We start from the raw sequence: 26,862 nt of genomic DNA on the forward strand, positions 1-26,862 counted from the left end.
GAGAAATCTGTTTGCATTATTGCTTCTTTTTCATAGCGGCTTTTTATTCCAGGTGCCTTTGATAGATGGGAGTTGATCCAAGCGCAAGAACTCCACAGTAAACTCAGAATAAAACAAAACTTGCAGCAGCTGAACTCTGACATCAGCGACATCACCACGTGGCTGGAAAAAACTGAAGCAGAGCTGGAAACATTAAAGCTGGCAAAGCCTCCCTCTGGTATGCAGGAAATGGAGCTCCGAGTGAAGAGGCTGAAGGTGAGTGAGGGCGTGGAGGGGAAGGGGACTTCAGAACGCATGTGCACATCAGATCCTCCGCTAGCCGCGTCAGGGGCGGCTGGCACACGCTGTGTGGTTAGTAGCCTCTCGCACTTCATTTCCGTAACTGGCAGGGACACAGGTGAAGATTTGTATTTTCATTCAGAGGAGCATCTCCAGGTGATCCCAAAGCCCAGAGCAGTGCTGGGGAGGTGTGGCTCCCATCTGACTGCTGAGGGACCCCTAGACTCTTACGGGACCCCCCAGTGGCCATGGACAGGCAGCCTAAAAACACCCTTCCAAACTGTATGCAGGCAAGACTGGGGGTGGAGTGCCGAGGGTGAGGAGGAGGACAGCGCACCTCCTGACCGATTCTGGGGCCGGATCGGTTACTCTGCTATGCAGTTAGGAGCTGTCACCCACGCAGCCAGGGAGCAGGGGAGGGGCAGTTTGAGCCCTGCACTTTTGGGGGTGCACTGAACATGAGCCTGGCCGCCCAAGAAGACCCAATATAGGAGTTTTGGGGTATGCAGGCAGTCTTCACATTTGTAGTATTGTTTTACTTTGTGCACTGATATATCAGGGGTTACCATTCATCCTAAGGAATAACACTTCTGCGATACTCTGGGGCGAATGCGGGAGAACTATGTGTGCTTTATGTAGAAGACTTTTAATCTGATCCAGAAATGTTATTAAGCCAGACAGAGGCCAGCAGGGTCTACTCATGCCTCCGGTGTAGTTGGTCCACCGGGAGACGGGCCTTGTCTCTCAGCCCAGTCATCTGGCCAGCCAAGTCGTGACCTTGTAAGGCAGCTCCCTTACCTGAGGCTTCCCAGCCCGTGACAGGCGACGTTGCCCTTGTATGCCGGGCCACGGCTTAGAGAAGTGTTTGGAAGATCCGTTCCCCACTGAGGTTCAAAATGAACCCCACATCACTGTTTACAGAGTGCCTGACCCAGTCTTTTCCCTCTGCGGTAGGAGATACTAAAAGCCTTTGACACCTACAAGGCCTTAGTGGTTTCTGTCAACGTGAGCAGCAAGGAATTTCTGCAAACTGAGAGCACCGACTCCGAAGAGCTCCAAGATAGAGTCGGCCAGCTGCGGCTGCGCTGGGACGCGGCCCAGGGTGCCGTGGAGAGCTGGAGAGAGGGCTTACGGCTGTCACTCATGCAGTGCCAGGTACGGCGACTCAGCACCCAGCCGGTGCCCAAGGCCCAGTCCCGAGCACAGGCAGGCCCACGTGGGCGGGAGAAGAGATACGTTTATCATCTTCAGGCTGCTTTCGCGCAGCCAAATATGGTTTGTGTTAGGAAGCATGTGCTTTGCCATTTGTTTCCAAAGCGGCCCGCCTGCTGCCTCAGAGACCCGACGCTTGCCCTGCATTTCCCACTGTGTTGCCCTGACCCACCCGTACTGTAAGGGTTCCAGCAAGCGTTCCAGTAGGTTGGAAGTGTCACACCAACACTGCCCTGTGTCTGTCCTTTTGCCAGGAACGCTGGACAGCAGAGTGTTAAGAGACCTGGCCCTAGAACAAGGAGCAGTTTAACCCAGCTCTGTAGTTTTAGTAGCCGTGTGACTGTGGGGAAAACACTGTACCTTCTAGACCTCAGTTTTCTCATCTGGAAAATGGGAATAATTCCAGGGCCTACCTCACAGGGTTCTTTTTAGGACTAGATGCATATAACCTTGACCCAGCACCGGCCACACAGTAAATGCCCAACAGGTGAGCTCTGACCCCATCCTAGGAAACAGGAGCCCACCAGCAACCACATGCAGCACTGTCTTTGGGCCGTAGTCTGTCCTGTTGGGGTGTCTCCCTTGACCAATGAATCCAGCAGATGTGTTGAATAATTTGTGTGCTCTTCCTAGTAATATCAGGTGGGGTGTTCCAAAGCCCCACCTTTCTGCCAGCACTTTAAACGTGGCAGAATTCAGCGTGCCTCCTGGGACAGGGCCGAGTGCTCTCCTGCCCTGCTTTCCCTCATTTGGGGGCCCTGGCATTTAGTTTAAATCTGGCCCTTGTATTCACTGGATAAGGACCAGCAGAGCAAATGACGATGATGGATTAGCAATGGCACGCTGCTTCCCAGCACACCTGCCTTCACAGTCTAAGAAAGGGACATGCTCTGACGTCTGCTGTTTTTAAGGACTTTCACCAGCTGAGTCAAAGCCTGCTGCTGTGGTTAGCGAGCGCCGAGAGCCGGAGGCAGGAGGCTCGTGTCACTGACCCAGAGGCAGACCCCCGGCCCCTCCTGGCATGTCGGGAGGAGCTCCTGGTAAGTCTAGGGGCCCTGCGCTACCACTGGCCTCTTCAGGAGGTCAGTGCTTAGGTGGCCTCGCCTGGCGTTTCTGGAAACAACGCCCACGTGGTGTTCTGCCCTCGTGTTCTGCTTGGTGTCTACTGACCATCCCTGCGCCGTTCCGAAGCAGGGTGAGTGCCGGGACGAAGAGCCGTGGTCCAGAGCAGGAAGTCTTCAGGACTCTCAGGAACCAGTGACAGAGGCGTTTGGCAGGATCCTGAGAAACTGAAGGCCCTTTGCAGTATTTTTCCCTTGTGAATACAGCTCATTTGGGAGGAAACACGGTGTTCAGTCACCTGGCAGTCATGATGAGCTGTATGAGTTTTCCATAGCCACGTACGCAGTCTTTCTTCTGGGAGGGTAGTTGTGTTTTCATATATTTATTTCACCAGCAAGCCAAGGTGAGACCCATATAGTCTCACTTGTACTCAAGGTGACATTTTTATCCATATATCTGTATGTGGTTTAGTTTTAAACATTTTAAATTTAATCAAAACACTGGTCATTGCTTAAAAAATATTTTTTTGTTCTAAAATCTTCATAAAGCCCCCGTGTCCAGAGCAGCTCTAATAGAGCTTTCTGCAGTGATGGAAATGTTCCATAGCTGCACCGTCCAGTGTAACAGCTCCTAGCTGTGGTAGCACCCAGGCACTTGACATGTGGCTGCTGTGACTGAAACTGCGCTTTTAATCACGTTCAGTAGCCACACGTTGTCCAGCGGCTACCACGTTAGATATCGAGCAAGACCACACAAGCAGATTCACTTGATTCCTTATATTTCTCAATGGTACGTGTAAGCTGTGCTTTCTCAATTTGTCCACTTTAGACTTTCCCTCAACTTCCTGCCATCGGGGATGAGGGCCTAGTCTTCCCACACCACCCCGCCTCACTCCTTTTCTCTAACTTCTCCAGCATCACTATTGTCTTTAGAATGAGAAGGAATAAAATAAAATAAAATAAAAAGTAAGGGTAGAGTGTAACCAACTTGCTATCTACGTGATGCCAGGCTTGAGGACAGGCAGGCAGGTAGAAGGAGGTAGTTCTGAGTTGGGTACCAGCCACCACTCATCCTGGAACTTCCCTGGCACGGAGAAAGCTTCTTCCGGCCACACTAGCTTCCCTTTCGATAAGCAACTGTTTGACACAGGTTTTTATTTTTAGCAACTGGAAAAGGAGCTAGTGGAGCGTCAACCTCAAGTAAACTCCTTACAAGAGATTTCCAGCAGCCTGCTTATCAAGGGCCACAGAGAAGACTACATTGAGGCTGAAGAGAAAGTCCATGTTATTGAGAAGAAACTCAAACAGCTGCTTGAGCAAGTGTCCCAAGACTTAGTGTCCTTGCAGCGAAGCCAGGTGAGTCCCCTTGTAGCTTCTAAATATAAGAATGGATGCAAATGGGAAAGCAGTGTGGCAGCCCTGCTTGGGGAAGGAGGCCACAAGCACGTGGCAGCGGTCAGAGAGGAGTCGTGCCCCTTTGTGCTGTGTGGCCCTGACAAGTTACCAAAGCTCTTCAAAGCCGCTTTGTCATTTGTAAGAGGGAGGCGGCAACGGCACCCATCAGTGTGGCTCGGGGTGTGGAAAACAAGCCGGGTCCCTCCGTCGTTTCTGCCTTCATGCCTTCACTGTTCTCACGTGATGGTTTCTGGTCCTCTCCCTGTCCTGGTCACTCTCCTCTGACCACTCTCTCATTTGTCTACCTTCTTCTCTTAAAATGTGATCCAGCTCAGAACAAATGGACTCACCAGACGTAGGGCAGCCCCTCCCCTCCATCCCAGAGTATATATCCTTCCTCCCGTGCAGCCCAGACTATGTGGCCACGTGATTACATCACCCACCGCGAGCTCACTGTCCAGCTGTTTCTGTCCCCCTCCCAATGTGTGCTCTGGGTGTTTAATGCAAGTGGCTGGCCTCGCCTTGTTTCCATCCCGTCGTCTGAGAAAGACCCTGTTAGAGGGGGGAGTGAGCGCACCAGCAGAGTCCCTCCTTTTAGAAGGATCACAGTGGGGAAGGGGGCTGAGCGGCGCAGTGAAGAACCTGCAGGAACCATGCTTTTGTGCTCTTGAGACTATTCAGAGCCTTCTGTTTCCCGGAACTGAACTTTTGGGGTGTGGATTTCAGAACCCAGACTCACCTCTGCCCAGCTTGGACGAAGCAGACCCCGGAGAGCCTCTAGCAACACCTGTGCCAGCTCCCCAAGCCAAGGTGAGAGCCCCCTTCTGCCAGGCGAACGATACTGGTTATTCTTGAAAGTTATTGAGATGACAGGGACTTGGGCCTCCAAGGCCCCATCCAGTATTTCATGATAGCACAGATTTCTGCTTTAACCTGCTGGTCAGTAGAGCGGCTTACTCCGAAGATTTTAAAAAAAAAAAAAAAAAAAAAAAAAAAACTTTTAAAGACCTAATGGAAAGGCTGTCTTGTGCTCAGTACTCTTCCCTGGTGGGATTGTGCTGGCTGTGGAAGCTGGGAGCCCTCCTGGCATTGCTGAAGGGGCTTCCTGATCTCTCCGTGGCAACAGGTCAACAGGCTGGAACGTGAAACTCTCCCTAGTTAGTTCTTACTTCAGAGAGTGTAATCTCAAATGTAAAACTCTAGGCTCAAAAGCTTGGCAGGAAGACAACCTAAGAAAGATGTATCATTTAAGAAGGAGGAACGTTTTACCATTGACAGGACTAAACTATCTTCAGTTTACTAATTGGATTATTTTTATCTAGCAGTTCAGAGCAGAGATAACTACAGAAGACAAGAACAAGACAGCCAGCAGGTAACAGAATTACAACACCAGCAATGGGTTCCCTGTCCCACACTCCTCTCCCCTCAGCAGGCTTACCAGTGCCACTCTTAAGGCCTTTGGAAAAATTGCTTTTCTCGTCTTCTTCCGTTTGGAAAGGGCTGGGCTTCCCTTCCAAGGCTGAATCCCAGACGTTGGCCCCATCTTAATCTCAGCCCCTGATGTTGGTCTTTACGCAAGCAGGGGGTCAGGGTCACGGGAGTGGGGTTTGCCTCCGGAACCTCCCGATCAGCTCTCGACCTTCTCTGTTGCCAGGGCGCCCAGCCCCGCTGGCCCCGAGAGCTCGCGGCCCCGGCGCCCCTTCCTCTCGCGGGTGCTCAGGGCGGCGCTGCCCCTCCAGCTGCTGTTGCTGCTGCTGCTGCTGCTGGCCTGCCTGCTGCCCTCCTCCGAAGGGGACTACAGCTGCACCCAGGCCAACAACTTTGCCAGGTCCTTCTACCCCATGCTGAGGTACACCAACGGGCCGCCCCCCACCTAGAGGCCGGCCTGGCCGCAGCGCCACACCCACCGGCCTCTTTGCGCGCAGTGCCCGACTCACGGCCCCAGACCAGTCTGTGCGTGACTCTGAGCATTGGTCCAGGGACCACCTGCTGCGGACACCTCCCTCTGGGCGTGACCGGAGAGAGCGCTCTCAGGACCCAGGGCAGCTTTCAAATGATCTTCCCCCAGGGCAGGGGACCTGGGCGGCCAGCACCCCGGGCAGTTTGGCAAAGCTTAGTTGATTGATTGGTTTCGGGGGTCTCTGGAAACTGCAGTTTCCTGAAGAGCCAAGCACTTTGTGAATTCTGATTTGTCAAACCACATTATTCAAATGTAGTGAATATGGTCACTGAACAGTAGTGTTCACCACATAATACATATTACAGAAACAAGCAAGCAGATCCCGCCTCAGAAATGGTTCAGACTCTCACACACACCCTTGGCTGATTGACTGAAACAATCATATTTAAAATATTTAGAGTTAATTTTACTTCAATCAATCAGCAGCAATCTTGGAACTACAGATTATAAAACCAAAATGTTCTGCTCAGTACTTAGGTCTGCTCTTTTATATTGCTTTAAATTTTTAAAGAAATTATATTGCATGGATGTGGTTATTTGTGCATATTTTTTAACAATGCAGAATCTGTATGAATAATGTAAACTTTGATTTTTTTTAAAAAATCAGATTTTAGCTTGAGCTTTTTGACTAATGTACAGTAAATGCCAAACAAACTACAGGACTTGATAGGGACATTTTTGTAAGTTAATTTTATAAGACTTTTCACATTTAAAGTGGTGCTTCAGGTTTTGTTTAACTGTTTGGCCACAGGCGGGTGGGGGGGGTTTGTCCAGAGACTTGAAGCTGTTTGTGGTATGTACAACTCAGATGTTTCTCATTAAAAGAAAACAAAAAAGCCATACTTTTGTCGTACTAGATTATATTACAAAGCAGTTAAACGTTATGTGTGATCTTCCATAGAGCAAAAATTATTTTTTAAATATTTGAGGGGATTTACGGGTTTTACAGATTTTGAGCTAAGTTTTATATTCTACTTATTTATCTTTGTACAGAATAACTAACTTATGAGGTCTAGAAACCCACACCTGTATAGGAGGTGATTACCCCTCCTATACAGGTGTGGGTTTGAGGGGGCGATGAGGGCAGCACAGTGTGGAAGGTGGACGTGAAAGGATCACTTCACCCAGATTTTTGTATTCCCAGCTCCCTCCAGAGTGAACTAACAAACACATAGTGTTTAACAAATGTTACAGACAAAGCCGTCTGCTTTCCATCTCCAGCACCACTGTCTATTATTTATTTCCCACCCAAACAAAGAGTGTGATGAGAAGTTACTGATCCAAATGGAACAGAATTGAGAGCCCAGAAATAAACCCACACACCTACGGTCAATTAATCTTCCACAAAGGAGGCAAGAATATGTAATGGGAAAAAGTCTCCTCTTCAGCAAGTGGTGCTGGGAAAGCTAGACGGCCACATGTAAATCAATGAAGTTAGAACACACCTTCTCACCATGCACAAAAATAAACTCAAAATGGCTTATAGACTCAAACATAAGACAGGACACCATAAAACTCCTAGAAGCGATCATAGGCAAAACAGTCTCTGACATAAATCTTACCAGTGTTTTCTTACGTCAGTCTCCCAAGGCAATAGAAATAAAAACAAATGGGACCTAGTCAAACTTACAGGCTTTTGCACAGCAAAGGAAACCATAAACAAAACAAAGACAACCTACAGAATGGGAGAAAATATTTGCAAACAAACAATGAGACCGACAAGGGCTTAATCTCCAAAATATACAACAGCTCATACAGCTCAACAACAAAAAAACAAACAAGCCAATCAAAAAATGGGCAGAAGACCTAAATAGACATTTCTCCAAAGGAGAAATACAGATGGCCAACAGGCACACGAAAAGATGCTCAACATCGCTAATTATTAGAGAAATGCAAATCAAAATGACAGTGAGCTACCACCTCACACTAGTCGGAATGGCCATCACTAAAAAGTCTACAAATAACAAATGTTGGAGAGGGTGTGGAGAAAAGCGAACCCTCCTACACTGTTGGTGGGAATGTAAGTTGGTGCGGCCACTGGAGAAAACAGTATGGAGGTTCCTCAGAAAACCAAGAGTTGCCATATGACCCAGCAATCCCACTCCTGGGCATATATCCAGAGAAGACTATAATTCCAAAAGATACATGCACCCCTATGTTCATAGCAGCACTCTTCATAACAACCAAGACATGGAAACAACCTAAGTGTCCACTGACAGGTGAATGGATAAAGAAGATGTGGCACATAGATACAATGGAACACTACTCAGCCATAAAAAAGAATGAAATATGCCATTTGCAGCAACATGGATGCAACTAGAGAGTATCACACTAAATGAAGTAGTATGTCAGAAAGAGAAAGACAAATACCATATATTGCTTATCTGTGCAATCTAAAATATGACACAGGGACTTCCCTAGTGGTCCAGTGGTTAAGACTATGTGCTCCTAATGCAGGGGTCCCGGGTTCAATCCCTGGTCAGGGAACTAGATCCCACATGCCGTGACTAAGAGTCCACATGCTGTAACTAAAGATCCCGCCTGCCGCCACTAAAAGATCCTGCATGCCTCAACTAAAGATCTTGTGTGCCACAACTAAGACCCAGTGCAGCCAAATAAATATTTTTTGAAAAATAAAATATGACACAAATGAACCTATCTATGAAACAGAAACAGAATCACAGACATAGAAAACAGATGTGGTTGCCAAGGGGGAGGGGGTGGGGGAGGGATGGAGTGGGAGGCTGGGGTTCACACGTGTAGGTTTTTATACAGAGAATGGATAAGCAACAAGGTCCTACTGTATAGCACAGGGAACTATATTCAATATACTGTGATAAACCATAATGGAGGGGCTTCCCTGGTGGTGCAGTGGTTAAGAATCCGCCTGCCAATGCAGGGGACACAGGTTCGAGCCCGGGTCTGGGAAGATCCCACATGCCGCGGAGCAACTAAGCCTGTACGCCACACCTACTGAGCCTGCACTCCAGAGCCCACGAGCCACAACTACTGAGCCCACGTGCCACAACTACTGAAGCCCGTGTGCCTAGAGCCTGTGCTCTGCAATAAGACAAGCCACCAAAATGAGAAGCCCGAGCACCGCAACGAAGAGTAGCCCCTGCTCGCTGCAACTAGAGAAAGCCCACGTGCCACAACGAAGACCCAACACAGCCAAAAATAAATAAATAAAATAAATTTAAAAATAAAATAAAGCCAGGAAAAAAAAAAAACCATAATGGAAAAGAATGTGAAAAAAAAAAAAAGTTGTTACTGACCCAGTTCCTCAATTACCTGCTCCTAACCTGCATCTCTTGACAGTCGGGAGACACCATGGACTCGAAGCAATCTCGGTCCCTCTCTCCTTCTCTGCAAAGTGCAAACCTTGGGGAAGTCAAGGAAGCTTGTCAGTAGATGAAGGCCAGATTTCAGCCCTGGTGGCCCTTCTGTGGGTCAGACACCCCAGAACGTGTGCAATTCACCAGTAGCTTTATGTAAAGGGACCAGCTGAAGAGAACTGTCTTCACTTTACCAAACTGTTGGAAGTGATACGGACACAAAGGTACTGCTTTACCATGCAACCTCAAAGTCTCCTTTAACTCTAAAATAATCCATCTCTTTTCATGGATTACAATAACCGTAGAGGGAAATTTAAGTGAAAATATTACCCAAACTTTTTCTTTCAGCCATTGAGTTGGTTAGAAGGTCCTTGCTCCAGGTTCTCCAGAGGCAAAAGGCAGACTATCTCTACCTCCTTCCCTGCTTTCCAGCCTACTCTAGAGACCTTTTCTGCCTGTAAGGAGGGACTCTGGGACAAGTCCAAGTTGCAGAGAAAGGAGAGTGTTATTTGCATTTTCAAGTCCAGTGATGCACACCAACTCTCAGGATAGAGGCCTTTGAGTCTTGAGTCTGTACTCCAGGCTTCTACCCCAGGGAAGCCTTCCTTCACCCACAGCTCAGTGTGTTCCCCAGCTCTTGTTATGAAATAATCTGTGTTTTACACCTTCAAGAGATTTTGCATCTTCCATTCCCCACGTGCAAGAGAAATTTTCAAGTGACCCTTGGCATTCATTAAGTTAGCGTCAGTATGAAGGAATTACTTTTCTCTCCATCCCTCGTGGGGTATAATACTAATTGACTCAAATGAGGTAATTACAGAAAATCACCCCCCAAACTGATGTATTGTAAATCAGGATTTTCATATTTGTGAGCTGCATTTTACTTGGGCATACAGTGCCTTTGGTCATAAATCACAGGTGTGAGATTAGCTGACTAAAGATTAAATTGCTGCTGTTTAAAACGTCTTCAGCAGTTTAAGTCAGAGATTCTTAACTCTTGAAATTGTATGTAAGCATTTTGTTTATGTACCTTTGTCCAGGAAGAGTGTCTGTGCTTTTCATCGAATTCTTAAAGGGCTCTGCAAACCTAAAACAGAATAGAATTCAGAATAGAATGGGAACACCGACTACTTAGCCTAATTACTGAAAGTTCTAATACTCCCAACAAATACATTTTTAAAACCAAAATTATGAAAAAACACTTTATTTAGCTTATGTCACATTAAACTTCTTTCTGCAACAGTTCCATAGACATTAAAGGCACACAGCAAAGAAAAAGTAATACCTGGAGGAATGGAAAGCAGGTTTCAAAATCTGCTTTTTCACACAACAGCAGACATTCATTTGTCAAAAGGCCCAAATTTAAAAGCCTGCTTAATGGTACAGAGCATTCATCTGAAAAAAATGCCAAGTTATAGCCAGCCAGTGGGCTCTGAGGTACACAGGACCACTGAATAACAATGTTACAGGACCTACAGTCATGGCACTTAGACACCCAGCACAGAAAGAGAAACACAGCAGCACAGACTGTAGAGTTACAGGAACTGTTCTGGGCTAGCATATCGTCAGAGCTTTGTCCTTCCCATAAAGGAAGCCCACCATCACATAACACTGACTGACCCCACAAGTGAATAGGACCCTCAGCATTCAAAAATAAAAAAAGAAAAGAAAAAGGATCCTTGACTCCAACGCAACAAAAAGTTATAAGAATAACACTGCAGAGAATGCACATCTTTGAGCTGCCACTTTGAGCCAAAGTTCCAGCAACTTGGAGAGCTGTAAAGAATAAATGTATGTGTTTTGCACTGCAGTAGACTAGACTCCACGGGGAAGCATCAGTGCCTAAAAGGTGTGAGAATTTTACACGGGTAAGTTTCCAGGGAATCTACTTCACGGCAACACATCTGGGGAAAATGATGACACGAGGAGGTGACGGCAGTGCCACCCACGAGCTTATGAGCCCAGGATGGGAGGGTAGGAATGATATAATTCATCTTATTTTTTCCTACCTGTCACGGCTGCTATTCTGTAAAGGTTCACGCAGACCCCATCTAAGCTGAGAAGGCAGAGGGTACAGAAGAAGGCAACCATAACGTAACCGTCTCTCCTCTGTGCACCGAGACTCAGCTCAAGCAGCAGACTCCTACGGAAGCAAGTCTGTAGCAGGAGCAGTGCTGGCCAGGCAGGCAGAAGACCTGAATTCTGGTCCCAGTTTTGCCGTTAAGTAGTTTTATGACCTTCAGCAGGTCCATTTACCCCTCCAGGCTGTAATTTACACGTGTACAAAAGATGGGACTGAACTCTCTTCTACAGGGTGTTCTGGAAATGGAGCCATTTAAACCAGAGTAGCCGCGCATGTCAGATTGCAATTGACGAATGGATTCTGCAGTCTAAAAGTATTCTTCCTTTAGTTTTTTTAAACCGCACGATTACTTTCAGCTCTGTCACTTACTCCCTGTGTGACCTTGAGCAAGTTTGCTTAGACTCTAGGTTCCAGAGCCAGAAAACTGGGATAACAGCAATTAGTGTCAGGATTAAATATGAATGTATGAGGCACTGAGCACTGTGCCTGGCACACAGTCAATGTTCCGCAAATACAATTTTTGGGTACTAAACAATGTATTTTTATCATTTCCTTCATATAACCTTTATTATGTCTTTTTAAGATTTTTTTAGCAGTTTAAAGAAATGTGTCAAATCTTAAATAAAAATGTTTCGTTTCAAAGTAGACTAGAAACTGAAGGTTCACCTTTGAATTTGAAAAGGTGTCAATATATGCAAGTTTCTTAGCAGATTTAAATAACAACCAAACTCGGTTTTCACATGCTAGAACATTCTAGAATTGCTTCAACATAGCTTATAGATATGAATATATAACGTAGCTCTGCCAAGAATTGGGAACTGATATTTTTTAAGTGAAACTGAAAATAATTGGTCTCCCAGCTGAGTTAGCAGAGGAAGTAATCCAGATAAAGACTGTCTCACTGAAGAGCTTTTGTTGATTTTGCATTGTTTTTTTAATAGTTAAGACCCTCCAGAAATGTTCTTGAGCTGACAACTTAATCTGCTGCTCCGACCACAATTTTTGAAGATAAATCTCTTCAAAAATTATTTTAGGGTTGAATCCTTTATACTTGGTCCTGGTGGACACTGAACATGTGACATGTTCAGTGTGGGCTGAGGCCACAAGGAGAGGACGTGGTGGGGACGGAGGGAGATGCAGTTGGAACGTGGACAACTCACTGCGCAGCTCTCCTGGAGTGGCCCATGTGGGTCCTTTTCAGTGGCTGCCAGCTCTCCCAGGAACCTGCGTGAACACTGCGCTAGTGGTTTCTGTATTAAGAATATTCCATGTTAATTATCATTAAAATTTGTCTATATGATTCCCATATTAGACACTCATGTTTTTGGAATATAGCTCAAATCTCACTCATCCCCCACAACTAAGTTTGTCATATTAAATGATCACTTACAAACCAAAATGTAGGAAAGGAATCTCACCATACGAGTCTAAGGCAAAGCTGAGCATCCCTTTTCCATGATACATAAAATGTAGTTGGGTGGGTTATTCTTTTTCCAATACTCAATTTAATTCTTGTTTACAGTTGTCAGGTCCTATCCTCTCTAGTTAATTCCTTTTAAAAACTGAACTTGAAAACACTGTGCTTAGCTATGGGAGAAATTTAAGTTGCCCATAGACCATTTGGGTAGGTAGATACCCTCCCCCAAAAGAAGCCGTTTAAAAGAAAGCACTATGTTTTGTTGTTTTTTTTAAGAAACACTATTAAAGAGAAACGGCTAATCTTTAAAATGGACATAGAGGGTTTACTCAAAACCCAGAAAAACAGCAGCCTGACTTTGTACTTCGTCATCCCTAGAGGACACGTTTGGAGCAGCTGGGAACAGAGATTCACACTTCATCTGAAAGGGGGAAAGGGCCCTAGAATACTCAAAACAAAACAAAGAACACCTTTAAACTATAGACCTTATTATCTCAGCTGCCTACTTGGCCCAGACCCCAGTCTAAGAGACAGCCTTGCACCAGGGCGGCCTCTCAGGTTGGACCGACTGACCGGTTTCCTCAGCACACCTAGGTGAGACCACAGCCAAGAAGAAATGACCAAAAGTGTTACATGCTTCTCATAGGCTAAATCCAAATGCAGTGAAACAAGCAGCCCCAAGAAGCATGCAGGAGTGTCTGTGGAAAATGGGCAGTGGAGGAGTTTTCACAAGAGTGTGCACCGTGCGGGTGACACACAGGGGGCGGCACAGACAGGTGCTAGGACACCTGAGACAAATCGGTTGCCTACGCTGGCGTCAAAATCCAACCTGCAAAACTTCACTACATAGTAATGGGGTTGCGGCCTAGACCTCATTCTGTTTTGTTTTTGTTTTTTTATTTTTGCTTTTTCAACCTGGTAGTCTCTTTTATAAATACAATTAAGAGAATTTCATGGGCAAATAACTGTTCACGGCTGCCTTCCTTTGCCTCCTGCTTCCCACTCTGTAGCCTCCATCCCCTTGTTTGTCATGGGGGCTCCTAAACTGGCTGGAAAGAGAGAAAACTGACCTGCTGAAAAATACTGTTCCCTCGTTCCGACAAAATCAAATATATTTGCTGTACTCAATCTTGCTGAGGCTGCAACGAGTCACTAAGAATAATTTCAAATCACCTCAGAATACAGACAACGGTGTATTCTCTAGGTACATGGCCAAGAGTTTCTGATACAGCTTTGCTCAACTTTTTTAGTAAAACTGCATTGATATCAAAATTAAGAATTATTCAAGATCACACTGGCAGAAAGCAACCTTATGTTATTGAATGTAATCTTCCTAATGACTTTGGTTTACTGTGGCTAGCACATTTCTGTATTTACTAGTTTCAAAAAGAAAGTGTGTTTAATCTCCTATCACAAGGTAATTTTTAAAAACATTGCAAAAATCACATGATTATTTAACTACTCTCTTCCAAAGTATAGATGTAACTCGTTTTATGCATTCACTATGTTCCTGAAAATTTGTATGAAAATTTCAGTTTTTAAAAAGTGAGTTAAAATTGTAATTTCAGAGGTGCTTTGTCACCGTGTCCTATTTATGTTCCACTTGGAATAAGAACTAATATTTTACTAACTTTTTATTTCACCCAGCCCACCATATAAATGTTCTGCTAAGAAAATATTCTAGAAGAGCCCTAGGGTATAAAAGAATTTTCTTGCTATAAATACTTACCCTAAATATTTCTCTTTTTTAAATAAGAGTTCACAATCTTGTTCAAGTGGTACACTCACCCCGTCTATACGGTTTGGCCCTGAACCTGACACGCTGACGTGTGTGTAGCTGTTCATCCTTCCATGCAACAGCATGCCTCACACACACAGCCTGAAGTGTCCCTGTCTCCCCTGGGTGGCTGATGTGGCAGTTGTGGCTGCTCCCCCACACCCCACAGGAGAAACCCCATTCCTGCAAACACGGGTCCTTTCTCTGTCACACACACTGGGCCCCTTGGGACAAGAGTTTTAACAAAGGGCAATTTCAGGGGTAGGGGTATTTAAATCTCCACACTCCTCCATGAAGGTGATAACACACACACACACACACACACACACACACACACACACACACACGCACACCAAGTCATTTGTAGGCTTTCTCAATGCAAACCGAGAGGGGTGAACCTGCATGACGGCAGCAGCAAGGTCTTGGGGGATGAACGTGGCTCGCATCTCAGCTTGACCACTGGTTCCCTAGGTCACATTCCCTCTGGCCTTGGATAGAGTCACAGCAATACGTGACATCTGTCCTCCCAGGCCTGTGAGGTAGGTGTGTGGAACCAGTTAGTTGACTGCCGTCGTGGTTTTCAATCCTACAATCAAGTGGTCCAGAAGGCAGCATACAAAGGACTAATTCTGCGGGCAGGTTAAGTGGTACAATAAGGCTTAGTCCCCTTCCTGCGCATGTGCCACATTCTCTCCCCTTTCTACTTGACAACGCTTCCAAGTCAGATTTCCACCAGTCATTCCAAAAGCTGTAAGAAGATGTTATCCAAAAGGTGGGAGGGAGATGGGAAGTGAGAGGGACCATGATGAGATCCCACGAGGCCAAGCAAGACATAAACTCTGCACTCAAACGTGCCCCCTGGTGACAAGGAGCACTGGCTTTCTCACCCTGACTCCTGGGAAATAGGGAGGTCGGGGAAGGATGGTATTGAGGGGCCGTATGAGGGATCACACAGCAGAAAGCCGATGAAGCCCGCCCCCTCCTGATGGGGCTCACGATTTGTGCTGGAGTTCACGCTTCAGCCTCTGACCTCCTCTGCAGCCTGACCACACCTCAGGGCTTGGCATCACTGAGCCTGGGGGTTCTGGGAGCCCTCTTTGCTCTCACTTTCCTCCACCAGGCCGCACTCGGACCCTGTGACCGAGGACTTGCTGCCGCGAAGTGTGTGGGCATTCAGCATCTCCAGCAGCAGGTCGTAGACGGGGACCACATTTTTGCACTTCATGTTGAGCAGGTGTTCCATGCCCTTGTTACTAGGGGGACAAAAAGGTGCTGAGATTCCTTCCTGAAGCAGCCAAGGGAAGTCTGACATCTTCCCCGACAGAGCCGGTCCTCCACCCCCACCCCTTGCGCTTCTTCCAGCCCTTTGCTAGCTATGGTTCTTGCATCTGTCTCCTCCAGTGATCTACACGTAAGGACAAGTACAATGTCCTATGGACCTTGGTGTCCCACCACCCACCCACAATGGCCTGATAGCACCGGCACATAGTGCGATGGGGTCTCGCTGTTCACCATAGTTATGTCTACACAGTCTGCAAACACTGAACCATTGCTACTGGGAGAAATACAGGGTTAGGTTCTGAGAGGTCCTGGTCCCAACGTTTTCATCAGCCCATTAATACATAACCTTGTTTCTTCTGAGTTATTGTTATAAAGACACTTTATCTAACACATACAGTCCATTCACTAACATTTAACTCACGGCCTATAGCACTAAAATTCATGCCTGAACAAAGTGTATCTAACACACATTTTTTCTGTAGGGACATCACAGGTTTCTTGCACTTAGGAACACTAGAGAGTACTTCAGCACTATGCTTGGGGTCATTTTTAGACAGTGAAACCCCCAACAAAGCACAAAAATGGCAAAACAAGGCACTAAATAGACCACGTAATGGACCCTTGTTTACAGTATGAGCAGAAACGAGAAGGCAGAGCAGCACTTCGTGTGACCCCTGCTGGTAACGTAAGTACGGGTAACTCAAATTTTTTGCCATGCTGCACGTGTCCTCGAATGACCTCAAAAGTGCCACGAGTATTGATTTGGGGGTTACAAATAAATTTTAGCAAGCAGGCAAATTCACAAATAGGGAATCTGTGATTAATGAGGATGGACTGTTTCTGCTCTGCAAATGGTCATGTGCTGAGTAATCATTAAAGAGGAAACAGAGGCAGAGGTCATTTCCATTTCCTCCCCCTTGGTAAAATTCTTGAGGTGTCTGTTGTCCTTTCTCACCACCCCTAGACTTCCCTTCTCCTCGAGGGAGCACCTACCTTCCATCCTCATGTCCCCTCTTTCAGCCCCATGGCAGGGCTACCCTCCTCCTGGGTAACAGCAAGCACTGAGCCACATGGTACCAGCGTGAAACCATCATCACACACCATCCCCCTCCACAGCGCACACAATTTCCGTTTCCTGAATACACCCTACCCACGCCCTGCCTTCCCAAACCTACTGGGCTCACTAGTTCTCTTAGGTCTCACTCTTAACATCCTGATGCTATCGTAAGAAAAGAACAGCTCTTAGGGAAGCCTTTGTGTACCTCCCCAAATCACCAGCCTCAGAGCTGATCTAGAGGAGCTGGGTTTAACCTCTTCAGGAAAAGACCTCAGGACCCCAGCCCTGGGTAGTGCAGAAAGAGGTGGCAGTTCACTCTAGGAGAGGAACTAACTGCCCCTTTCAGAGCTCCATAAACAAGCTAAAAGCCCCAGCAACTGAAAAACAGATGAGCCACACAGGACGCCATAAAAAGCTCCTATGAGGACCATGCCACATTCAGTGCTCGCTGTGGCCGGTCTTTGGTTACAGGTGTGTGCACTGATGATGCACCCCCTTCCCTCTCAGGGGTTCATTTTCCCTTAAAGGTGGCAATTCTGCCTTATCCATCTCAAAGTTGCAAAACCCTTTTTCCAAAGCTCTTCACCCTCCTCTGGGCATGTGCACAGCCCCCTCCCACCACGTACCCCATGGAGCGGCCCCCGCAGGGATTGTACCTGGCGTGCCTGACGTGAGAAAGGAGCATCAGCAGGTTAGCCAGGCGGACGGACTGCTGCTGGGAGGGGATGCCGCTCTTGGCGATCACCCAGACCAGAGCATCCGTCACAGCGTTCAGTAGATGAGCCAGTTTCCGGCTGCTGTCAGCCTCCTGGGGTGCTTCAGCTGAAGGGTACACACCTGGACAAAGCATAAAAAAGCCGCGAGTCACTGCCCTGAGAGGAGAAAACGGAAGTCGTGTGCTCAGCCATTAGGCATGCATACGTTTCTCCAGAAGGGAAACCAAAGTGATCTGGGTTGCTCTGACATCTGCATGTCTGGTGAAACCTTAAAAGCATGGCTTCACCTATGCATGGTGTCCTTGTCCCTCAAGAGCCAGCCCTGTCACTGAGCTGGAAGGGAAAGCCTTCCAGCTGAATGCCGGATGAACGCAGGCAGACTCAACGGCCTCTCAGAGGGCCCCCTGGCCCAAAAGTGTGGCCTTGCCAAGCAGGAAATGTATCTAGTTGCCTCAAACCATGACACGGTGTATCTCAGCTGCAGCAACAAACACCCACATGGAGACGGTCAGAAAGTGAGATTAACTCAACTCTTAGTCCCTAAGAGGGCCCCTCATCTACGGGGAGTTTAATAAACATAAACTAATCACCACTGCTATGCCGCCTCCCCCCACCCCTGTGTGCCACGTGCAGCCGGCCACGGCAGGGCCACTGCCACCTCTGTCCAGGCCCTCAGCATCTCACTTCAGGTGATGCCTTGCTGGAGCAGGAAGATCACCGATTTGGAATCAGACAGACCTACTCTATATCCACCATCTCTCGCTCTCTGACCCCTGACCAGTCACCCAGCTCCTCCAGCCTCAGCTCCTCACTGAGCAAAGCTTACAGGCACATGTCTACCTCCCCACGAGGTAGGTCGCTTCCCCCTTCCTGCCTGGCCCGGTGTTTAATTCCCCTCTGAGTCTCGGGACTGAGATACTTGGCCTCGCAAAGGTTGCAAAACAACCGCTCAGGTAAATCTTGCCCTACTACCCCCTCGCCCACCAACCCTGACTCCTTGATTCCTGGCAGCAGGGAATTAATTAGCTTCTCTTCCAGGCTTTCGATTTCAAAGAACAAATAGCAAATACGTGAAGTCAACGGGGGAGCTGCCGACTTTTGACTGTAATGAGAACGAAGGATGGCTGGCACTCTATCATCCAGAGAATTGGTTTTGGCAGTTTTTGTTCTCTACTTTTACTGGCATTTCCAGTTCAATTAATGCAACTCAGTTCAACTCAGTTCAGTTAAGGCAAGGGACATACTGAACCACAACCATGCCAGTGCAGCGCTTTGCCACATCCCTAGGGGCATCTCCCTCCATGATGTCTGATGATGCAGATTTAAAATATTCATCTTTGGCCCAGAAGCTGCTGCTCTAACCCATCTGCTCACCTGTTCCTCACAGTGACTCTTCCAGGCTCCCTGGCATGCTGGGGTCAAGCCTCCCATTGACCCCCATGGCAAATGACCTGCCCTCTCACTGCCCCCACCTTCCACTCAACATGCCCTTGAGTGTCCAAAATGAAAAATGCAGATCATGTGGCACCCTTCAATGAATTCCCAGCTCTTGGGGTAGAGTCCAAACCACTTGCAGTTATCAACATACCAGGCCTCTCTCTGCTCTTTGCATCCTCAGTTCCCCGCACACCTCACCTTGAACACTGCTTTCAATTCCTTTAACAGGTGATGCCCTGAGCATACTGAACTTTCTGCTTAGGAATGCTCTTCCTTCCCTCCCCTCCTCCATCCCATCTCCTCCTCTTCTCCATATCCCCTCCTCTTGCTTATCTACATCCATTCCTCCTTTAGATTCCAGCCTGGTTGTGAACTTCCTTGTGGAAGCTTCCCTGACTTCCCTCTGGTTTGGGCTCTCCTCTGAAGCTCCAAAGGTGCCCTGTGCTTCCCCAGCAGAGGGCAGCACGTTGTCCTACACGCTGGATGTCCTCATACACACGCTCTGACCCTCAGTGAGACAGGACATAAGTACTGTGCAGGCACAGACCCTGTCTATTTGTTTGCCATTATATACCCATCACCTAATACAATGACTGGCATGGAGTAAGCACTCATAAATGGAAGAATTAGACTGAATTTACATAGGTTCAAATTTTTAGCCAATCACACCATTATAATTGAAATGATAAATATGCATGTTGATGCATATTTTAGGTACATACACAGAAAATTATTAATCAGATGAAAGCTTAGAGAAAATTATTTTAAGCTTATTTTCCTTTAAAATTGACCCTGGCTGCATTAACAAGTACTTTCTTTTAACTACCCATTAGTCTATTCTGCTACATGAAATGTGCTCCATGTATTTCTACTGCCATAAAGAAATCTTACATCTTTGGATTCTAAAAGGAGTCAAAATTATGTACCTGGTACACATGTCAGTCTAAAGTGACAGAAAGTGAAAATATAAAAATATTTGGCTAGTATACAAATGTTCACAGCAATATTACTCATAATAGCCCAAAAGTGGAAACAACCTAAATGTCCACCAGCTGATGAATGGATAAAATGTATATGCAAACAGTGGAAGATTACTGAGCCATAAAAAGGAACGAAGCAAGGCAGAAATAGAGACACAGATGTAGAGAACAAATGTATGGACACCAAGGAGGGAAAGGGGTGGGGGGTGGGGGTGATGAATTGGGAGATTGGGATTGACACATATACACTAATATGTATAAAATAGATAAGTAATGAGAACCTGCTACATAGCACAGGGAACTCCACTTCGCTGTACAGTAGAAACTAACACAACATTGTAAAACAACTACACCCCAATAAAAATAAAAAATAAAAAAATAAAAAGCAGAATGCCAAAAAAAAGGAATGAAGTACTGACACATGCTACAACTTGGATGAAACGTCATGCTAAGTGAAAGAAGCCAGCCACAAAGGTCTACATTTTTATGATTCCATTTATATGAACTGTCCAAAATGGGCAAATCTATACAGACAGAAAGTAGATTAGTGGTTGCCCAGGACTATAGGTGGGACAGAGATTGGAGAGTGACAGCTAGATTGGGGAGTACAGGATTTCTTTTAGGGTGATGAAAAATGTTCTCAAGTTGGTTTTGATGATGGCTGCACAAGTCTACGGATATACTAAACACCACTGAATTGTACACTTTAAATGGGTGAATTGAATGGCATACGAATATCACAATAAAGCTGTAATTTTAAAAAGTAATAAAGTGAATCTTCAGAACCAAAATTGCAGTAACATAAAAGCTCCTCAGTACCTCCTTATGTCTGACCAAGTCTCCCCTCAGATAACCTGTGTTGGCTATTGGGTCACCTTCTTCATAAACGAGCAGTCACTGCCAAGGGTAAGCCCTGGATCTTCTACAGGCTGTGGGGTCAGCACAGCTCCATACAGGGCTCAGGGTCCATCACTGATGAGGGGTTTGGGGATAAGGGTCACTGCGGTTCTGCAAAGGCATGTGCCGTATCAATTTTACATATGGGGAAAGATTTTACGTACAAAAAGATTAACCTATATAAAATCATCCTGGAAAAGAACTGGGCTGTAGAATACCCACTTTGCTGCCTGCCTCTCTTTTCAGTCAGCAGTGCTGTGCCTACACTTTGGGCATTCACGTACCCTCTTGCTCATCAGACACGTTGGTACAGGGTAATCACTAAGTGGCAGGCCCCAGGAGGGGCAAGAGACAAGACACAAAGCCCCCAGGACGCTCACTGCCCAGACACACAGGAAACGGTAAGGATTAACTCCTTCCAGCCCCCAAGAGTTAAGAACATCAGATTTCATTTTAGAACCAAATTAAATGACTTTTCCTAAAACTAAAGAAATACAGTAAAAAAGTCAAGATCTTGGCACACCACCACACACATACCAAAGAAAGTAAAATAAAATCAAGGACACAATTTCCTTTCCTCTTTATCGCCTGGGAACAGCTGTGTGCTCCTTTCACCAGCCCACCTGATGACATTCCGAGCAGCACATGGGGAGAGATGGGCAACCCCCCAACATCTGCCACGTCCTAAGGGTTCAAAGGATGAAGATATAAGCTCGCCTCAACTGAAAGCAAATAAATCAGAAGAGATAAAGTGTTTAATAAAAATTCCAGAATACTAACCAAAGGAAAAATGTTCTGGCTTTGGGGAGGTGTATGTGGGGTTTTGTTTGCCTGTTTGCTTTGAGGAAAGAACCTCGAGCTATGACCATCCCCTTTATCACCACCTCCTAACCCAGCACCATAAGAACAGACTGATGTTGGAAAGGTGTTGGTGATATAGACCCAGGAGGCTGATGCCTACAATGCTTTGCCCCCATGTTCTCCATCAATAGAAAAGCACCCATCTGGCCTCTTCAGCATCCTTCTGTGTGTCATTTTGTATCTTGGCCTTCTCTGCCCACCCACATCATGGGAACCGTCCCCATAAACTCAGAGTGAACCAGGGCTTGAGTTGATATCTCTTAATAATTTTCTTCATGTAAAATAGGATTACCTGGTTCTATTTCTTTCATTTAATGAAATGTTTCATCCATATGAAAACTTTGTAATGGAAAGTCACAAAGGTTTGCAAAGCCCTAAAATTGTTTAGATACATAGATCTTATTCCTAATTTTAAATATTTTAAAAGACTAATTATTTGCAGATTGATTCCACTCTGTTTCCTAGATTCAGTAGCCTCTAGTTCTATCCAAGGGAGGACTTCCCTAGTCTCCAGGTTTCTGGGTGACAAGATGGCTGGTCCCAGAACTCTTAATTTGGTTACGCTGTTACATTATAACACTCACATAACACCCTGGAGTTTCTAAAACACTTTAACAAATATTGTAATAGGTTGTGTTAAATGCAACATTTTCTGTTGTCTCTGAGTTTCAGGAGCCATATCAAAGACTGAGTATATATAATACAGTAATAGCAGGCACCCTCACATCTTACCTATGCACCGCGGAAGAGAATTTGCTGAGAGGGAAGTTCAGATGGTGCTGCCCTCACCCCATCTCTCCCCAACAGAGAGGTACATGCTCTTCTATGGCTGGTAAGGATCAGACCCCTCATTAACTGTAAGAGTGTATATCCCTACTCTGGAAGAAAAGCATTGTATCTAGTTCATTACTGCTAAGATTTTTATTAGGATCAAGTTGAATTTACAGACTATCTGTGGGGAAGATTGACATCTTAACATACTGAATCTTCTAACCCATTAAAATCTCTCTCCATTTATTTAGGATTTCTTATTTCTGTCAGCAATGTTTTGCAGTTTTCAGTGTGTGGTCTCACATGTTTTTTCAAATTTAACTCAAGGTTTCACAATTTTTGATGCTATTGTAAATAGTATTTACTTTTTATTTCAATTACCAATTGTTCATTCCTACCACATAGAAATAAAATTATTTTTTATATATTTCCCTTATATCCCACAATCTGGGTAACCTCACTTTTTTGTAGACTCTGAGTTTTCTACACAGATTATCACATTTTTCAAATAGTTTTACTTCTACCTTTATAATCTGGATGGATGTCTTTTATTCTCTTTTCTTGACTTATAACACTAAAACTTCCAGTAAAACATTGAATAAAATTCATGAGAGTGGACATACTTGCCTTATTGCTGATAACAAGCAAGTATAACATTAGCTGTAGATTATTCATTAATGCCCCTGATTAGGTTAAGGAAGTTTCCTTCCGTTACTAGCTTGTTGAGTTTTTAGAAGGAAAGGGCATTAGATTTTGTCAAATGTTTTTTCTGCACATATTGGAATAATCATATGGTTTTTCATTATTATTCTGTGAATATGGTAAATTATGTTGATTTTCTTTTTTTTAATGGATATGACATGGTTTTATTTTTCTTATTTATTTATTTATTGACTGCATTGGGTCTTAGTTGCAGCACGTGGGATCTTTCGTTGCAGCGCACAGGCTTCTCTCTAGTTGTGGCGCACGGGCTCCAGAGCACAGGGGCTCTGTAGTTTGTGGCACACGGGCTAATTGAGGTGTGCGAGCCCAGTAGTTGTAGTGCTCGGGCTTAGTTGCCCTGTGGCATGCGGGATCTTAGTTGGCCGACCAGGGATCAAACCCACGTCCGCTGCATTGGTAGGTGGATTCTTTACCACTGGCCCACCAGGGAAGTCCCTGTTGATTGATTTTCAAAAGTTAAAGAACCTTGTATTCCTGGGAAAATCACACTTGTTTACAATATATTATTGGATTCTATTTCCAAAAAACAAATTTGAGAATTTTTGCATCTGTATACATGAGAGATACTGGTCTGCTGTCTTCTTTTCTTCCAATATGTTGGTCTGGGTTTCCTATCAGAGTAATGAGTTGGAAAGTATTGCCAGCTCCTCAGTTTTCTGCAATAATATGCATAAGCTTGGTATTACTTATTCCTTAAATGTTTGGTAGAATTCTTGCAGAAAAGCCATCTGGGCCTGAAGTTTTCTTTGTGGGAAAGTTTTTAACTACAAGTTCAATGTCTTTGATAGATATATAGCTGTTTAGAATTTTTAAGTTTCTTTTTGATTGAGTTTCAGTAATTTGTATCTTTCAAAGAATTTGTCCATTTCATCTAATATTCAAGCGAATTGGCATAAAGTTGTTTATAGTATTACATTATTCTTTTTAATATCTGCAGAAAAATAACGTCACCTGTCCCACTACTGATACTGGTAATTTGTATCTTCTTTCCTTTATTCTGATCAGTCTGGCCAGAGGCTCATCAATTTCATTGATCTCAAATAATCAGCTTTTGACTTTCTTGCTTTTCATCTACTATTTTCTTTTTTTTCTGTTCCATTGTTTTCCACTCTATCCTTTATTATTTCTTTTCTTCTGCTTATTTGGGGTTTCATTTTCTCTTCTTTTCCTAAGTTTCTTTAAGGTTGAAAGCTGAGGTCCTTAATTTCAGACCTGGCTTTTTTAATTGAAATATACTTGACATACAATTCTAAGTCAGTTTCGGGTGTACTACATAGTGATTTGACATTTGCATACATTATGAAATGATCACCACAATAAGTCGAGTAACCAACTGTCTCCACACAAAGGTATTACTTTTTTTTTTGCGGTACGTGGGCCTCTCACTGTTGTGGCCTCTCCCGTTGCGGCCTCTCCCGTTGCGGAGCACAGGCTCCAGATGTGCAGGCTCAGCGGCCATGGCTCACGCGCCTAGCCGCTCCGCGGCATGTGGGATCTTCCCGGACCGGGGCATGAACCCGTGTCCCCTGCATTGGCAGGCGGACTCTCAACCACTGCGCCACCAGGGAAGCCCCGTATTACAATATTTTTGACCATATTCCTAATGTTATATGTTACATCTCCATGGCTTATTTTATAACTGGAGTTTGTATCTCTTAATTCCCTTCAGTTACTTCATGCACTCTCTCTCCCCTCCAGCAACCACCTGTTTGTTCTCTGTAGTTTGTTCTCTGTATTCATTAGTCTATTTTTGTTTTGTCTGTTTTGTTTTTTAAATTCCACCAATAAGTGAGATCATACAGTATTTGCCTTTCTCTGACTTACTTCACTTTGCATAATACTCTTTAGATCCTTCCATGTTGTTGTAAATGGCAGGATTTCACTTTTTTAATAGCTGAGTAATATTCCATTGTATGTGTGCATACACACACACACACACACACACACACACACACACCCCACATCTTCTTTATCCACTCATCTATTGATGGACACTTAGGTTGCTTCCATATCTTGGCTATTGTAAATAATGCTTCAGTGAACATTGGTGTACATGTACACCAGAATACACATTCAAGTGCACATGGAACATTCTCCAGGACAGATCACATGCTAAGCTACAAAACAAGTCTTAATAAATTTAAGAAGGTTAAAATCACATCAAGCATCTTTTCTGACTCTAAAAGTGTGAGACTAGAAATCAACTAGAAGAAAAAAACTGTAAAAAACACAAACACATAGCATACTATGAAAAAAATCAATGGGTCACTGAAGAAATCAAAGAGGAAATAAACATATACCTGGAGACAAATGAAAATGGAAACACACGATCTGAAATCTATGGGATGCAGCAAAAGCAGTTCTAAGAGGGAAGTTTGTAGCAATACAAGCTTACCTCAAGAAAAATCTTGCAGTGGCCTCTCGTCACAGAGCACAGGCTCTAGGCACATGGGCTACAGCAGTTGTGGCTCACCGGCTCTAGAGCACAGGCTCAGTAGTTGTGGCACATGGGCTTAGCTGCTCCGCGGCATGTGGGATCCTCCCAGCCCAGGGCTTGAACCCGAGTCCCCTGCACTGGCAGGCGGATTCCCAACCACTGCACCACCAGGGAAGCCCTCCCTCTAGCTACTGCTTTAGCTGCAACCCCAACATTTTGCTGTGTCCTACTTTCATTTTCAGTTAGTTCAAAATGCTTTCTAATTTTAATTTTGATTATTTTTCTGTGACCCATGGATTATTTAGGTATATGTTATTTGGTTTCCAAATGTTTGGAAATTCTCCAAGATCTTTCTAATATTGGTTTCTAATTTAGTTCCATTGCATCAAAGAAAATACTTTGTATGAATTAAATTCTTTTAAATGTATTCAGACTTGTTTCATGGTCCAGAATATGGTCTATCCTGGTAAATATTCAATGAATACTTGAAAAGAATGTGTCTTCTGCTGTTTTGGGGTTGAGGGTTTTTAAAATGCCAATTAGGGGGCTTCCCTGGTGGCGCAGTGGTCGAGAGTCCGCCTGCAGATGCAGGGGAAATGGGTTCGTGCCCCGGTCTGGGAAGATCCCACATGCCGCGGAGCGGCTGGGCCCGTGAGCCATGGCCGCTGAGCCTGCGCGTCCGGAGCCTGTGCTCCGCAACGGGAGAGGCCACAACAGTGAGAGGCCCGTGTACTGGAAAAAAAAAAAAAAAAAAAAAAAGCCAATTAGGTCAAGTTGGCTGGCAGTGTTATTCAAGTCTTCTCTATATTTACTGATTTTCTGTCTACTTATTCTATCAATTATTGAGAGAGGGGTATTAAAATATCCCACTATAATAAGGGATTTGTCCATTTCTCCCCGCAGTTTTATCAGATTTTACTTCATAAGGTTTGAGGTTCTCTTATTTGGTGCATAAATGTTTAGGATTGTATGTCTTCTTGACAAATTGACTCATTTATCATTATGAAATTACCTTCTTTATTCCTAGAAATATTCTTTGCTCTAAAATTTACTTTTTCTGACATTAATGTAGCCACTCCAGCTTAATACTCTGTTCATTTTTTTAAACCCTTTTTTCTTTCTATTCTTTTTTGATAGTTTCTATTGCTCTTGCTTAACAGGCACTATTTTTTCTTCTGCTATG

At 45.0% G+C, this 26,862-nt stretch overlaps 2 protein-coding genes across 9 annotated transcripts in view; one reads left to right on the forward strand and one right to left on the reverse strand.

Moving 5' to 3' along the window:
• The window catches only part of SYNE2 (spectrin repeat containing nuclear envelope protein 2), a 326,063-nt gene extending 320,100 nt beyond the window's left edge, over window positions 1–5,963 (forward strand). For 6 of the 8 annotated variants that reach the window (XM_024133495.2, XM_024133470.2, XM_024133493.2 and 3 more), the window contains 7 exons: window positions 53–255; window positions 1,234–1,434; window positions 2,403–2,531; window positions 3,717–3,908; window positions 4,674–4,757; window positions 5,270–5,319; window positions 5,602–5,963. In XM_024133495.2, coding sequence (XP_023989263.1) covers window positions 53–255; window positions 1,234–1,434; window positions 2,403–2,531; window positions 3,717–3,908; window positions 4,674–4,757; window positions 5,270–5,319; window positions 5,602–5,824 — 1,082 coding nt within the window. In that variant the 3' untranslated portion in view covers window positions 5,825–5,963. The remainder of the gene's footprint in view (window positions 1–52; window positions 256–1,233; window positions 1,435–2,402; window positions 2,532–3,716; window positions 3,909–4,673; window positions 4,758–5,269; window positions 5,320–5,601) is intronic. The other 2 variants (XM_024133489.2, XM_024133494.2) reach the window with 1 other exon arrangement.
• A 2,683-nt stretch (window positions 5,964–8,646) lies between these two features.
• The window catches only part of ESR2 (estrogen receptor 2), a 69,108-nt gene continuing 50,892 nt past the window's right edge, over window positions 8,647–26,862 (reverse strand). The window contains exons 10-11 of the mRNA XM_024133516.3: window positions 17,514–17,694; window positions 8,647–15,772 (exon numbers count right to left, since the gene is read on the reverse strand). Of these exons, the coding sequence (XP_023989284.1) occupies window positions 15,586–15,772; window positions 17,514–17,694 (368 nt within the window). The 3' untranslated portion in view covers window positions 8,647–15,585. The remainder of the gene's footprint in view (window positions 15,773–17,513; window positions 17,695–26,862) is intronic.

Source organism: Physeter macrocephalus, chromosome 11 (assembly GCF_002837175.3).
Source record: "Physeter macrocephalus isolate SW-GA chromosome 11, ASM283717v5, whole genome shotgun sequence".
NCBI lineage: Eukaryota > Metazoa > Chordata > Mammalia > Artiodactyla > Physeteridae > Physeter > Physeter macrocephalus.